The sequence below is a fragment of the Lutra lutra genome, chromosome 15 (assembly GCF_902655055.1).
Source record: "Lutra lutra chromosome 15, mLutLut1.2, whole genome shotgun sequence".
NCBI classification, from domain to species: domain Eukaryota; kingdom Metazoa; phylum Chordata; class Mammalia; order Carnivora; family Mustelidae; genus Lutra; species Lutra lutra.
In genome coordinates, this window is record NC_062292.1 from 34,821,502 (window position 1) to 34,837,458 (window position 15,957).

At 40.8% G+C, this 15,957-nt stretch overlaps 1 protein-coding gene across 1 annotated transcript; it reads right to left on the reverse strand.

The window, feature by feature from the left end:
* Nucleotides 1-11,093: 11,093 nt before the first annotated feature.
* Nucleotides 11,094-12,315, reverse strand: LOC125086441 (WD repeat-containing protein 74-like). The gene is given in 1 exon segment (XM_047705808.1): nucleotides 11,094-12,315. A coding segment is annotated over 1 exon segment (1,158 nt). The 3' UTR covers nucleotides 11,094-11,157.
* Between the last annotated feature and the right edge of the window lie 3,642 nt (nucleotides 12,316-15,957).

Below are 15,957 nucleotides of genomic sequence, written 5' to 3' on the forward strand. Positions count from 1 at the left end.
TATCTAAATATGAATCATCTGCATTCTTGCCTATCTGAATTTGAATCTCAGTGTCTTGGATTTTGATCAATAAATCAAAAGATCCCTGTGCTATTTCTTCAAAGACACCTAGGGACCACCAAGGGGATTAGACTCCTGGTGATAATTCCCTGAATTTCCAGGGCAAACATCTTCTCTAATCTCCCAACACATGACTTACTACAATAATATTACCTTATACAAGGCCAAAATCAAAATCAAGCAAACAGTTAAGTGTCCTAAGAGATGTCAGTGTTGAAATGAGAAGTTCAAAATGAAAAGTAAAATCTGTGACTCATAGGAAGGTGAAGTTATATCTGGCACAGCATTCAAAGAAAACTTCATAAGTATGACAATATTTTAGTTGAAACTTTGAAAATGGGCCAGATTTTCATATGTACAAACGGAAAATGGCATTCCTCATCTAAGGAAACTATGGTTAAGGCTGTGGTAACAGAATATAAAACAGAACTCTGTTGAGTTTGGCTAAAGACCAAAGAGGATTCTAGACCACCTTTGTGAGATTTGCATAGGAGCTGGCCAAAAGGTAGTTTCATGAACAAAACATATTTCCTTTTTTTTAAAAAAAAATTAAATTCAATTAGCCAACATATAATACATCATTAATTTTTGAAATAGTGTTCAAAGATTTTCAAAAACACTCATTTTATTGCCTGTACCTTCAATCTATGAAAGAGATTGGGGACAGTAAGAGGAATTGAAAGGACTGACAGAGAATTTGTTGAGGGGCTCTCCCCTCACCCCCTGATGCACAATGGAATAGATGTGGGGGGATACCTACTCCTTACCTCAAGACAAGTGAAGAGTTCTAAGAGGACGTGTTAATCATGTCTTTTTATTTTCTGTATTTTAATTCTTTGACAGGTTGGGGCTGACACTGGAGGGGCTGTTCCTCCCAAGGCTGGTTAATTCCGAGAGATAGCAAACAACTCATGTGGCAACAAGTTTTTCATGTGCAAACCAGCCAGTCCGGAGCCTGTACCCCAACTGCTTTCTTTATCATGCTCTCTCATTCTGGCCACTATTCCCCTGCCCTAATCACTCCAAGGACCAAATACCTCACAGCTAGGGACAACTCCTATACCCCAGAGCTGATCCTAAGCCTGTTTATTCTGCTCGGCCCATTTCTTTCAGCAGAAATTACAATAGAGTTTCTCGATCATGTCTCCCACTCACTCCCTCTGCCTCCTGACTGACCCTGGTGTTTCCCCATGTGGCACAGCATGGCATACTGTGCTTCTTTCTTCTAACGAATTAGGAGTATAACCAGTTTCTTCCTTCATGACTGTCATTTCCATGTTTTTATGTCTTCCAATAGCTGATTAAACATATTTCAGGTGCCCTATGATAGAAGACCGTATGGAAGCCTGGTGTGGAACATGCATCCATGATGAATTGAACTCATGCCTGTAAATTCTAAAGTGCAAGAGGTAGTAGCCTGTGGTCACTGTTTTTGTGGGGTAACATTGCCATTTAGGTTCTCCAAAGGCCCATGCCAAGATGAAGTCAAAGGTGCAAGGTATTTATTGGGAGAGCTTGTGTGAAGGATAAAGGAAGAAAAAGGAAAAGTAAACAGGGAGACACTTCCACCATGATAGAGGTCTAACACCTGTGAAAGAGAGAGAAAAGAATTAGGAAGAGTCTCAGGTAGTTGCTTAGTCTTGGAAAGTCTCAGAAATGGAGAGTCCTCGAGTTGAGGTCACCTGCTAGAAGAATCCTGCATTGGGCAATGCTGGCTATTTTCTAGGACCCTTGCATGCTTTGTCCTCGTGTAGGAGCAACCCAGGAAAGAATGTCCTGGGGATAAATGCCTTGATTGATTCAGAGCTGCAGCAATTCAGCTCTTCCCTCCACAGCAGTTTCTCTTGAGAGATGTCTGAATGGAATACTTCCATGACCATCCAAGTGCACCCAGATTGTATACTGCACATGAACTAGACATAGTCATGTAAGTGACATGCCATACTGCCCAGCAGACTCTTGGAGTGCAATGAGATCTCTGCAGCAAAAGGCTGCAAGTGAGCATCTTCTTAGAGAAGGAGAAAGGCAAGACAAAGGCAAAAGACACATAGGCTAAGTATAAGGAGGTCACATTTTTTTACTCCACAGATTTCTCACTTGCAGTAAATTCAGAACATATAGAGGACTCTCCTGGGGAGGAGTCTAAAATTTAAAAATTTCCCCATCTTGTTCATTTCTAGTTGTATTTTTGTCACCAGTGATGTCTTAACTTTTGCAATAGATCATTGCCTTATGCATCTTTGCTGCCCTTGGGCTGGCCGTCTCCTCAAGTCTGTTGTGTTTGACTTCAGGTCTTGGGTCTCTAGACCTCACCATTCCCTCCTTATTATTTAGTCTCCCTTTGCAATTTCTTACTTTCTTGCACAGTTTAGATTCCCTTGTTCATCTCTGCATCTGGTCCTTTGACATATTGGTTCAGCTGCTCATTATTAATATATCACACATATGCTTTGGAGTATCATGGGGGGAGCATACAGACATGCAGATATTGCCATTATAAATTTATGTCCTTCCTCACCAATGGTTTCTTCAGTACTGCCCATTGGACCTCCTGTTTCCCCAGTCAGAGTTTTTTCTCTGCGTTTCTTAAGTCTTGGAAAGCCACCTCTCCTTTCATCTCATTCTCAAATGCTCTATTCCCAAGTCATGCAGAATGTAAAAGCCATCAACTTTTACACCACAAAATTTACCATTTGCATCTGGATTATTGCAATAGCCTCCTAAACACTTCTAGTTTTGTCACATTCCAAACTATTTTCCACTCTGCAGCCAATCTGATCCTTTCACTCCCTTGCCTAAAATCCTTCCAGTTCTTAGGATGAAGCACAAACCACCCGACAGGGTGCACACTCCCGTGCAAGACCAGCTCCCCCTTATCTTGCGGGCCTCATTTGTCCCCACCCACCATTGTATTCAAACTTGGCATTCCTCCCACTACAGGGAACTGCAGTTCCTAAACTGACCGCTGCATGGCCCTCTCTAGCCTCCAGGCCTTCCTTCATATTTTTTTTTGTCTACCCAGAGCCCTTTTCTCTCTCCCTCTTTACTTGGCCAATGGTTACTTATCCTTTATGACTCAGCTTAAATGTAGCCCCTTCTCAAAACCTTTGCTGCTCCCCAAATCTGTTTAATGCCCTTTCTGGATGCTTCCTAGTGCTCTGCATGTCTATAACAGAAGATGTGCTACAATTGTCTTGTCTGTCTTGTCCTGCTCTAACAGGGCAAAAATCATGTCCCTCTTACTTATAAATTTATTCCTAGATCTAAGCAGAATCCCTAGCACGGAGAATGCACTCAGTAAATTCCCACTGAGTACTGAAACTTGAAAATTCTTTTGGTAGTGCACTTGGGTGGCTCAGTCAGTCAAGCATCTGCCTTCAGCTCAGATCACGATCCCAGGGTCCTGGGATCGAGCCCCACATTGGGTTCCCTGGCCAGTAAGAGCCTGCTTCTCCCTCTCCCTTTGCCTCTTCCCTCTGCTTGTGCTCTCTCTCTCTCAAATAAATAAATAAATCTTTAAAAAGAGAGAGAGAGAGAGAGAGAAAATTCTTTTGTCAGTTGGGAGGAAAACAAAAGCATAACAGAATAGTCTATAATTAGGGAAACCTGGCTATGTATCCCTCAAAGAAAACAACTTACTTAGAAACATACCAGCATAATCTGAACACTCTATGGGTATATATACATGTGATGAAAGTTGTGAACTCAGGCCCAAACTGCTGTGGTTCTAAACACGCACCAAATCATCAGATAATTTTGTACCTTATACCACAAAGAAGCCTACTACTGCAGTTGGCTGACGTTCATAATTAATATCTTGTAATAACCCAAATGCCTTTATTTCTATCTGAATCTCTATGATAAAACTGCTAATAAACCTCTTTCTCAACATGAATAACAATTACATCTCCTCTGGTAAAAGACATGCAAGTGTATTTCCCTTCATAAATGAGAGTTAGAGTCAATGAAAGCAACAACTCTCTTTATCTCTACAACTCTGCTGCAGTAAAATGGTCATATAGAATTCTAGCAGAATGCCATACATTATTTCCTTCTTAAAAATTAGCATCTTTAGTGCCACAATGAATACTAATTTATAGACTTCTTAAATATCCTCTTATAACATTATTTTAACATAAGATAGCTAACATCTCTGAGTTAAAACATATTAGAATAACATTACCCAAACCAGCCACTGTGGAACAGTAGCTTCCCAGCTGAAAGATGTCTTTCCTGCTGGGCTGAAAGTGAATACAGCATTAGGAAAGCCTTTGCTTTCAACTTTTATTAGGTGGTAACTACAACCAAACAGGACTAATGGAGTGGGGGAATTGTAATATAAATCATTTTAATCCTGAACATTTTCACATACTGTGAAGACAGCTAGCTGCCTGGTTTAGGGATTTAAACCTTTAAAATTAATTCCTAATTTAGTTTGTTTGTGGTATTAGGCTTAATAGTCAGAGAGGAAAATAGTTCACCCAAGAATGAGTTATGCTTCAGGAGGTCGGGAAGGGGACATGATGGTCCCTTTCCACTGTGAACCTGGGGACAGAAAACTCTTGCAGCTTTGATGTGTCAGCTAGAGGCTGTGGCAGTGGAATCAGGGACAAAGAAGAAGGCAGAGCTCTCTTAGGTATTGTGACTCCTATCTCCTCTTCAATCCTGCTATTAGAAGAGACAGAGAATACTGAACTCAGGCCCTGACTGAGCAGGGTTATGTACTAATGAAACTCATGCTTCTTGTTTAAAAAAAAAACAATGACAACACCAACATCAACAAGAAACTCAGAAAACTCTTTATTTGAGCAGCTCTTACCTGTTTTCCAAACCCTCTCTAGGACATTTAATTTGGCTTCTGCAACAACCTCTCCTCCCACTCTGTATTTTATAAGGTAACAGAACTGTTACTTTTCCTTTTTACTGAGGCTTAGATGGTATATTGGCTTCCCACAGATCATACAATTAATTAATAGTGGTGTTAATGCCAGAACTTAAATATTTGACACCTGCTCAATTCTGATTTTGAATACTTTTTTAGCTGCAATATCCCCTATAGGCAATATATTACTGAGTCTCACAATTGTGAGTGTGTATCTTGCCTATTGCCCAACTATAGCTCTTCTTAAGATGTTAAAAACTGCTCCATCTTATCCTATTCTCAGTGAAAAACAAAACAAAAGAGAGAGAGAGAGAGAACTGATACACATATTATACAGGACATCTTAGTTTATTTTTCACTAGAATAAATGGCCATATTTAACACAGAACAGGCTAAACTCTTAGTAAATAACAGTTTAAGATTAATACTAGAGAAACAGAAAGAGAATGAAACATTCTGAATCAAAACCTTAAAAAGTGTATAAAAATATAGAGAAGAGCTTCAGATAATACCAGATCTCTAGAGAAAGAAACAATTAGAAGCCAGTAAAATACATTTACCCTGACAGAGTGCTTAGAGACGTAAGAATCCATCAGGGTAGGATTTTTTCTTTCCTTACAAGGGCTGAGTTCATTCCTAAACAGACAGCAATTCTGGCCTACTCTCATTTAATCTTCTTTGATCGTGGCCTTCAGTTGGAACGTAGTTAGGTGTGGTAGCATTCTGATGACACAAAGCTGTTGCAAGCAAGAAACGTCAATGTAGGAAGCTAGTTTTTCATGTCTGTCCAAAGGTTATATTTCCTTAGGCTGCTGGGTACGGGACCTGGCTTCCAACATGAAAATGGAAGTGAGTGTCTAACAACAGAAGGTAGAATGTGAGAACAAAAATGACAGAGTACTGATAGGCCAGCAGATAGACACTGATATCGCCAATAATGGTAATAGAGGAAAGATGAAGAGGAAAAACAGTAAGTCAGTTACAGAAAATTTCAAAGATTAAGGAATATAATACTAAGCATGAGAGAGCAGGGCAATGAAGTCTGATGGCCTGAAATTTAACGGAGGAAGAAAGAACAAGAGAACGCTTTTGAATTACTGGAGAGAAAAGAGCATCCCTACCGCTTCTTAATACATGGAGTGTGAGATAACAGATAACTCTTAAAAGAGGATGCCATTTTTCATTTTGGAAATTTGAAGAAACCAAAGAAGAGGTAAGGGATATAGAGAAGACAATTAATAAAGGCCATATATTTCACAAGTCTCATGAGAAATTTTGGGAGAGCAGGGAGAGATAGGACATTGGTCACATGACTTATGTACAGAGTAGTATGGCTTACAATTCTGGAGATGGTAGATGGATGGCCCAGGAGGCTTGCGTGATGTATAATTCTGATGGTGTCTTATAGCAGCAGTACTCAATGCATGTTAGAATACCCTATGGAGTTTTCAAGTAGTACCAATATTTAGGACCTACCCTGATCAATTAATTTTGAACTTAGGGATCAGGGATTGAGTATCAGTATTTCTTAAAAGCCTTCCAGATAATTCTCAGTAAACCTGAAAATCAATGTTTTAGAAGAAAACAGATGCACAACTGGGTGTGCAGAAACTGGCCAGAATGTTGTGTGCATTCAGCTTTGGTCTGTTGGAGCAGGCCAGGGATGAGTTTGAAAAGCCATCTAAAACCATTCACTTCAGTTTCTCCAGTGGTCCATGAAAGGGTGGGAAGGAAAGGATATAGAGATTGGGAACTACTCAATATGGAAGAGCATGCTGTTTTAGAGTGAGATGGAAAATATGTCATATCACTGCTTTATCATAAATAAAATAATAGCAGAGATACTTACTACTTGAGGGTATCCTTGATGTATTCTTATTTTTTTTTGAACTTCTAATTTTGAAATAATTTTATTCTTAAAAAATTAAGAAAATAGTGGATCAGCAAAATTATAGGATAGAAGATCAACATGCAGAAATCAATTGTATTTCTATACACTAAAGACAAAAACTGAAAAATAAATGAATAATGAGCCATCTTATTCATAATAGCATCAAAAACAATAAAATACTTAAGAATAAATTTAAATAAAGAGGCAAAAGAGCTGTACATCAGAACTAAAAGACCATTGAGAGAAATAGAAGGCACAAACACATGGAAAGATATCCTGTATTCATGGACTGGAAGAATTAATATTGTAAAAATGTTCATACTACTCAAAGCCATCTATAGATTCAACATAATCACCATAAAAAATAAAAATGTCATTTTTCAAATAAATAGAAAAACATTCTAACATTTATATGGAACCACAGAAGACCCCAAATGGCCAGCCAAAATAATCCTGAGGAAAAAGAATAGAGATGGAGGTACAACACTTTCTAATTTCAAACTATACTACAAAGCTACAGTAATAAAAGCAGTATGGTGCTGACACAAAAACAGACACATAAACCAAATGGAACTGAATAGAGACCCCAAAATTAAATCCTTATTTATGTGGTCAACTTATATTTAACAAGGGAACCAAAATCATCCAATGGAAAAAGAATAGTCTTTTCAAAAAATGATGTTGGAAAAAATGGTTTAACAATGCAGAGCAATGATATCTTAAACCACTCACAAAAATGAGCTTGAAATGGACCAGAGTCTTAAACATAAGATCAAATACTATAACAATCCTTTAAGAAAGTGTAGGGAAGAAACTCCTTGACATTGGTCTTGGCATGATTTTTTGGGTTTGACACCACTAGTTGACCCACAGGTGGGACCTAGACAATTGGAGGCTTCTCACCCCCTTTTCTGTCCTTGGAATGTATGTTCTACTCACCATTCCCTCAGTGGGAAGCTTTATAAGGATATCCCCTTGGGAGAGGCTCAGTGTGCTGTTGAGACCATCTGGGCAAATACGTGACTAAATGTAGGTAAAGCCTTGATATAAACTTTTAAGATTCTGGCCGGCAGGTTTGAAGGTCTGTTTGTCTAGCAGCTGCCTCAGCAAAGCCTTATAGGTAAGTTTCCTTGTTTATTAAGCCTGTCACCCACCAAACTAGAGTGTTCTGCCCCTTTATTTGGTGCCCCCCCTTTGTAATCTGTATATGGGGGCCAATTTCAGATTTCACCTGGGAATTCCTGAGCTTGCAAAATCAACAATAAGAAAAATTGAGAAACAAATTGTAAGCATACTTATACTTTCTCACTGTACCAATATATTATGTGCATTATAAACAAAATTTTAAAATAACATTAGAATGAAATGATATTTTAAAAGTCTTGAAAAAGAAAACAGTGCAAAGAATTTCAGTGCATACTTAACCCAAGTTCCCTCATTTTAATATTTTGCAATTGATTTATAATCCTCCCTCTCTCCCTTCCCTTGTGTGTGAGTATGTGTGTGTATGTATGTGTTACTTACATATTTACTAGCTCTCTCAGCTGTGAGGGTCTAGAAACGATGACATTCAGTACCAGGGAGTACATCTATTACCCGGATCTTGATTTCTAAATGCTAAATAAATTTCCAAATAAAATGTCATAAGGCTACTTGGAGAAATGGCTGATTCCAGGGAAAGGGCAGGGAAAACACAAACCCAAGCTTCATCTTGTGGTAAACAACAATAGAGTGCTCAAAGAATTCATAATAGCTAATTTTATATGTCAATTTCGTCTAGGCCACAGTACCTAGATATTTGGTCGAACATTATTCTAGATATTTTTGTGAAGATATTTTTTAGATGAGATCAGCATTTAAACTGACGGACTTTAGCTAAAGCAAATTACTCTCCATAATATAGGTGGGTGAGCCCTATCCAATCATTTGAAGGTCTTAAGAGAGAAACACTGGCTTCTCTGGAAGAAGAGGGAACTCTGCCAGTGGATGGCTTTCAAGCTGGAGCTACAACATCAAATCTTCTCTGAGTATCCAGACTGCCAATCTACCATTGAGAATATGGACTTAACAGAATCCATAATCATGTGAACAAATCCCTTAAAATTAATACCCCCACCTTCTCTTTCTCTCTCTCCATGTATACACACACACACACACACACACACACACACACACACACACACAGTATTTCTCTCTCTCTCTGTCTCACATATACACATATCCTACTGGTCTATTTTTGGGAGAATTCTAATACAGAATGATAAGAACATGTGAGAAGGAGCAGGGTTTTGTTGTGAAAGTTACCCTCAGTAAAACACTAGCTTCAAATTCTTCTAACATTACCTTATGCTTAAGGTGGGGTTTTGGTTGCTGGTGGATTTTTTCAATGTTTCTTTGTCATCTTCCGCTTCAGGTTTTCCCTGTGACTCTGCACCTTGGAGGTTCTCTATCCATGTTCTTCCCCTTCAGGCAGTAAACGGCTCTTACTTGTTACTATTTGATGCTTACCAGCCTGGTAGTGGGGCTCAGAGGGACATTCTTGGTGGTCTTGGTTCAGCTTTAGTTTTAGACAAACCCAGAGCTCCTGGGTCTCTTGGGTGGGCTTCCTAAGTCATCTTTCCTTCTCCTGGTGTCAGAAGATCTCTAATGACCTGCTCCTTCCATAGAGGTAGATATTGTTTTCTGTTTTCTTCCCCTAGACACAACAGGATTTTACCTGTGTTATGGGGAAAATAGAGTTTACCGCCCTCTCCTAGTGGGTTAAGGCTTTTGTTCCATAGAAAGAAGGCTCTGGACTAGGCTTTGCACGTTTTCTGCAGTAATGGCTACTCCTATTCCCCAAGCCTGCAACATGAAGGATCTCCCTGAGTCTGATATCCTGCCTGTAATCTTCCTAATGAATCCCCAGTGAAGTTAAAGAAAAAGTTTTCAGTGGTTGCAAACTGTCCTTCCCAGCAAACTGATAAAAATTTTAGCTGAAATGTCTTTGCTTGCTTGATCAAATCAACTGACTTCCTTCCATTCTGTGTTCCAAGTAAGCCAGTGCTTAGTTACCTCCTGTATCTACTTGGAGATGTCTGCTTTTCCTTATATTTTGAATTAGCTTGTTGCCCTGCAACTCCAACTTTTAGATATGTTCAAGAAAAGTTGTGATTTTCTTCTTTTTCTTGCTGTGAAGTTGGCAGCCACATTCTTTCCAGCTTTCCACAACTTGAATGGATGTTTGATATTCTGATGTAATCTTTTTAATAAAGCTGTGCATGTCTATACTCAAATTCTTAAACCGCTGATGCTGGGACTCACAGTGAGTATAAAAATGAGGTGACATATGCTCACTGAGTTTTAGAATACCATCAGGAGGTATGATTTTACTTGGATACACTGGTTATGGGGACTGAAAAGAGAAAATAAATAATAGCTCTTTGGAATTTATTATCCTTGTCTTCAGTCAACTTTGGTAAATGTTTCATGGACACACGGAAAGATACATTAATTTTGCAGTGATTAAAATCTGCTTTATGGTAATTAAAGCTGCTATTAATTTTTCATTAATTATAATATTCAAAACATGTGTCTGCTCTCAAACTCTTGAATTGCCAAACTTTGGTCACTCTATCCTCATAATTCTAAGAGTTTGGACAAAAAAAGCTAAATCATCTTAATGCAACAGAAGGAATTCAGTACAATTTCACTTCTTTCAATCCACCTTTATATGATCTTTCTAACATAATGTAAATTTATCATCTAAGCATTCTTTTTATTAGACACTGCTCTTTCCAGTTTTTACTTTAACACTTATTTTTGTTAGATAAATAATTAAATAAATGTCTCAACTAACTTCACTGTACTTACAATCCTTTTATCCTCAGACTTCTTTCCTGGGTTCCCACATTTGATTTATATGTTTGTCAGCTGGCTTATGCCTTAGAATAACTTCTTCAGGAAAGATACATGGGTGGAATATTTCTTGAGCTCTTACACACATAAGAATATATTTCTGCTGCCACAACTCATAAACTCCTCTTTCATCTTCAGCCACTTTTGCATTTCTGCAAGTTGGAGACTTCCAAAGAGTTTCAGAAACAAAATAAGTACTGATAAAAGAAGGGGCTTTGATGAAGGTCATATCCCTAAGCATCTCAGAAGTCGGAGCCTTGTGCAGGAGAGGGACTATCAGGCTATTTGGCTGGAACTTTGGACTCCATATCTTGAACGTAGGGGTAAGATGTCTGAGTGGCTAGAAACATGCTCTCTTTCCTTTTTTTTTTTTTTTTTTTTTTTTTTGGGTGTTGAGCTGTTTATTTACAAAGTGAGGGCAGGCTCTTCAGGGGCTGGTGGACCCAGGCCGCTGCTTTTTTCTCCGTCTGGTTTGGAGAGCCCCCTGGGTCCGCTCCAAATCAGGGAGCTTCCGCTTGGCAGCTGCCTCCAAGGAGGCCCAAAGTTCATCTGTCTCTGTGTCTTCCAGGGGTGCCTTTTTGGGCTCCTGGGGCTCTTGCGGCTCATCCTCCCAGTTATCCCTGCCTGACAGGAGAAGGCAGTTCAGTTGAGACTTCAGATAAACCTTATGCTCTAGGCCCCGTGGATTCCGGATCCTGTGTACCCTCAAGACTCTGTCCAAGCCACAGGAGGCCAGCAGGGGCTTTGAAGGGTGGCACTATAATCCTCGGACACTGCCCGCCAACCCCTTCAGACAGCCCAGTAAGCGCCCTTGCCGAAGGTCGATTTCTGCCAGCTGCCCGTGAGTGTTCCCTATGATCACTGAATTGGCCCCAGGAGTGAGGGTCATGGCCGTAAGTGGGTACTCTCCATAGGTGGCCTCTAGGACTGGCCGGCGCTGGGGGGAGGCTGGATCATAGACACGGACCTGGTGGTACCCTGTGCAGGTGACAAGCTTCTGAGACTCAGGCAGGAACTGTATGTCCTGATCCCAGATGGGAAACCGCAGGTCAAGCCAGTCATTCCGGACGTTCTTGGCCCTGAACACAGGCTCCTCAGACCCCTGTAGGTCCCACACCTTCAAAGCATTCTCTTTCCCACCCGTGGCAACCACATGGGGGTGTGCCAGGTCTTGGCGCATCCTACACACCCCAGGACCCACACTCAGTTCCAGGAGTGGGTCAGAAGATGCCTCTTTGTCACTGTCACGCCAGACTTGGACAATCCCAGAATCCACACATGTGATAAGGGTGCCGTCGACCTGGGCGAGGCCTCGTAACGTGCCCTCTCCGCCAGGGCAGTGCTTCTGGCCCTGGAATCGGCCTTCCTCGGTGCTGAAGTACCTCACCGTTCTGTCGACGCAACCCACCAGGATCTGAGTCTCGCCTCCAGCGCCCCAGCACAGGGCGCTCACCGCCTCCTCGCGCCGCGGCTGTCCCACCGCCGTGAAGTTTGCCGCCTGTTTGAGCTGAAGGTTCACCCCTTTCAGGATCCCGGTCTCCGTGCCCACCCACACATGATTCCAGCGTGCCCCTGCAGCCGCCATAACCTCTCCTTCCTTTTTTGATGGGTTGTTTTATTTCACAGTGTCTGAATCATTTTTCTTTCTTGCCTGGACACACTAGAATAGGAGTATTTCCTCCAGGAAACTCACATTAGTTTGAGTGGTATCATTGAATGATCTCCATTTTTGCCGATCTGACAGTGTCAAAAGAAGGGCAAAAAGGAATGAATCGAGTATGGATATCTGAACTTTTTCACTGGTTTTAAAGTTATTCCTTTATGAGGTGCCTGGGTGACTCAGTCAGTTAAGCCTCTGACTCTTGGTTTCAGCTCAGATCATGGTCTCAGGGTTGTGAGATCAAGCCCCCCTTCTGGTTCCACACTGAGTGCAGAGTCTGCTCTAGAGTCTGTCTCTCCCTCTGCCCCTCGCCCCACTCATGCTCTCTTTCTCTCCTAACCCCCCCCCCAATAAATAAATAAATAAATAAAATCTTTAAAGTGACTTCTTTATTAAACAAATATTTATGGGGTAACTTATTGAAGTCCATATTATATTTCAAAAAATTTATTTAATCCTATTTGGACATTTTCACCTACAAGATAACTACCTATTAGGAAACACTATTTTAGAGTAGATTTTTATATGTGGAATTTCTAGGCTAAAGGTTTTAGTCACATCTCTTGACATATAATGCTGAGTTACCTTTCCAGTGAAAATATTCCATCACCAAATAGTTACGTTAGGGTTTAGTTACCTGTTAGGGCATCAGAAATTACTCCAATCACCATAGACTTGGCTGCCAGGAGGGAACTAATATCTAAGAACTCACTAAGCAAGGAAGCCTCCTGTCCTATGGACAATGTGAGAGAATTGGAGAGAGGCTGGAACAAACCCCTGAGCCAAGGTATAAGAAAGAGAGTCAAACCAGAGACAAAATTCAAAGGCACTAAAGAAACCAAGGAGAGAGGGTGAATGGGTTAAACTTCTAAGAAGTAAGGGTAAGATGGAGAGTCCAAATAAGATGCTGCAGTCTTAGGGACAAAGTGTAGATAATGCCAGTGCAATTCTCGAATGTGAATGAAAACCGGAAAACAGGCCAATGTGGTCAGAGAGACACAGATGCCTCTGTCATGATTTCTGCAGGGGATTTTCAAGAAATTCATTCAGAACCTTCAGCAGCTAATTCTCTCTACTCTTAAAAAGCCTTTAGTCCTTCTTACAACAAAAACCATGGCACCTTCGTTGGTGTCCTCACCAACTCAACACAGTAGTGGGACGATAGTGAATTCTCAGTAAGCACTTCCTGCATGCTCATTGAACCCGGTTTATGTACTTGATAATTGCTCAGTACAGAGGGGGAGAGTCCTATGAAAATGTAGACCCACCACACCCACCACGTTCCCCTTGTTGAGCTATAAGTGTCAAAGGAAAAGGAAAAAGTTTCAAGACGAGTCACGGACAAAGACCAAGTAGCTCCAAACTGGGTATCCAAGCCTCTCAAAAGGAAAGGCTCAGAATATAAAGAACAGCTCTAGGGCTCCGTTAGAGGTTTCATTTTTATTTTAAAATGTGATGAGATGCTAAAAAAGCTGCTGCTTTTTAAAACATTCTTGACTCCAGCAACCACGGTAGCACTGAATCATTTGGTGGCTTAATTTGCAGCAGGCAAGTTGAGCAGTGAGCATTTTTCAGTAGTAGTGGTTGAACTAACATTTTCAAAAAAAAAAATTTTTTTTAAGCCCACAGAATAGTAACTGAATAGCTCATTATTTCCTTTGAAAAGGCTAGACTCTGCAGGTTGTCCCCACCTTTGCCGTTCCCTCTGTGGTGCTGGCTTCATGCAGTTCAGTCCTGAGTGTGTAGGGTTGCTTTGGAAGTAAAAAGTCTCTGACTTGAATGTCTCCATCCATACTTGAAAAACACCCAGTACTGATCCAAACTAATCTAGGAGTTTCCATAGAGTTTAATAATCCAGTGATAGCAGCACCTCAAAATTGTACTCCACTATGCCATTTTCCAAGAATTTCACATGTAAGATTTCATTTAAAATGTAAAATTAATATCTCATTCTGTGAGAATGGCATTTTACAGATGAAACTGCTAGACACAGAGAGGTGGGTGGGAGACCTGCCCCAGAGAACAAGCTGGCTAGAAGCTAAATGGGAAATGGGGAGCAAACTTACCAACTATTTCCTCTTTAATCTCACATATTTTTCCTCACTGAGGATGGAAAACAACTTAATTAAAGGAAGATGAAAGCACCAGAGGGCAAGTGGGATTTCTGAAGCCTTACACCAAATGTGCTGCTTTTCCAGAAAATTCCTGTTTCTTCCAGGGAGGGCATATCCCACGACCCAAACCTGTTAGCCAGCAGTTTCTTCACCAAGCAGTCTCCATCAGGCCTTGTCCTGTGGAAAACCAAAACCCCTTCTGTCTGTCTTATGTGCCTATGAATTACTCTACGTTAATTCTGACATTAGCCTGCTTACAGAATTATTTTGTAAGAAATCTATTTCTGGTGGTAAGATCAGAATCCCTAAAGATGAAAACTTTATACAGCACATGATACAAAAACTCGGGCAGTCTCACTTTAGCTTGGGAGTCTGGATAATCACTGGCATGTACTCCTCAGGAGCAAGGTTGAGACCATGTGGGAGAAGGGAACATCAGAGCTGGGGAATAATTCAGAGAGCATGTAAACCAGTCTCCTCATTGGACACATGTACAAATGTGGCTTTGAGTTAGTGGTAGAGTCACGAGTAGGAACTGAATCTCCTGATTCCCAGTTTAAAGTTCCCCTTCCCACCTACCCATCCAACATCATTCAGCTGATCCAAATAGAAAGAGAGAAGTATGGGGTCTGATCCATTGTCCATTACCTACATAAATGACATGTGGAGATTCCCTTAGCCTTCTGTGGACTGATCATTTCCATGCTTCCTGACTCTCCATTCTGGGTGGGGCCAAAGTCCATGCTCAAGGATCATAATATCCCAGTACTAGTGCCAAGGGATGTCTGTCACTCTCTAACAGTAATGATAGCTCTAAACTCATGATATCACTATAAAAATCCAACAAGAAAGTACAACCTTATTGACATGGTCTTTTGAATAGAAAGTTGGCTCTTTTAGGGAGCTTTGGAGGAGGGGGAGGATTAAATCTCTCTCTGTTTTATTCTGTCCACTGTCCTGATTTCCAAGTTTGCATTACATTTCATAGCATGATAAACCCATCTCTTCATCTCTTGACAGAGGGGAGACTAGCATTAAGCAGATTGATTTCTAGTCTCTCCTCTCTCTGTGGCCATTAGACATGTGTTCCACTGGAGGCAGCCCAGTGCGGCCTTGATTAATGCCCACCAGTTACTCTGTACTACTTTCCTTCCTACTGGCACTTAGTTCTTGAAAGGCTGCTCATGGACAGAGAGCATAATGCGGATGCATGCCAATGAGTCCCGATGGTGGGGAGCAAATCAAACGGGAGGCAGAGAGCCATATCTCTGTCTGTTCTCAATCCACGCAGACACAGCTCATGTTTTCCCTCCTGTGCAAGCAAGGACATTTGTTCAAAGGCCCACATCTGTAGTAAAAAGGTCATGATGTATTGAGCAATCTCATTTAATACCTAAACCTTGACTATCTCTTGACCAATTCAATGATTTGCCTCTATCCAATTTCTTGCTTC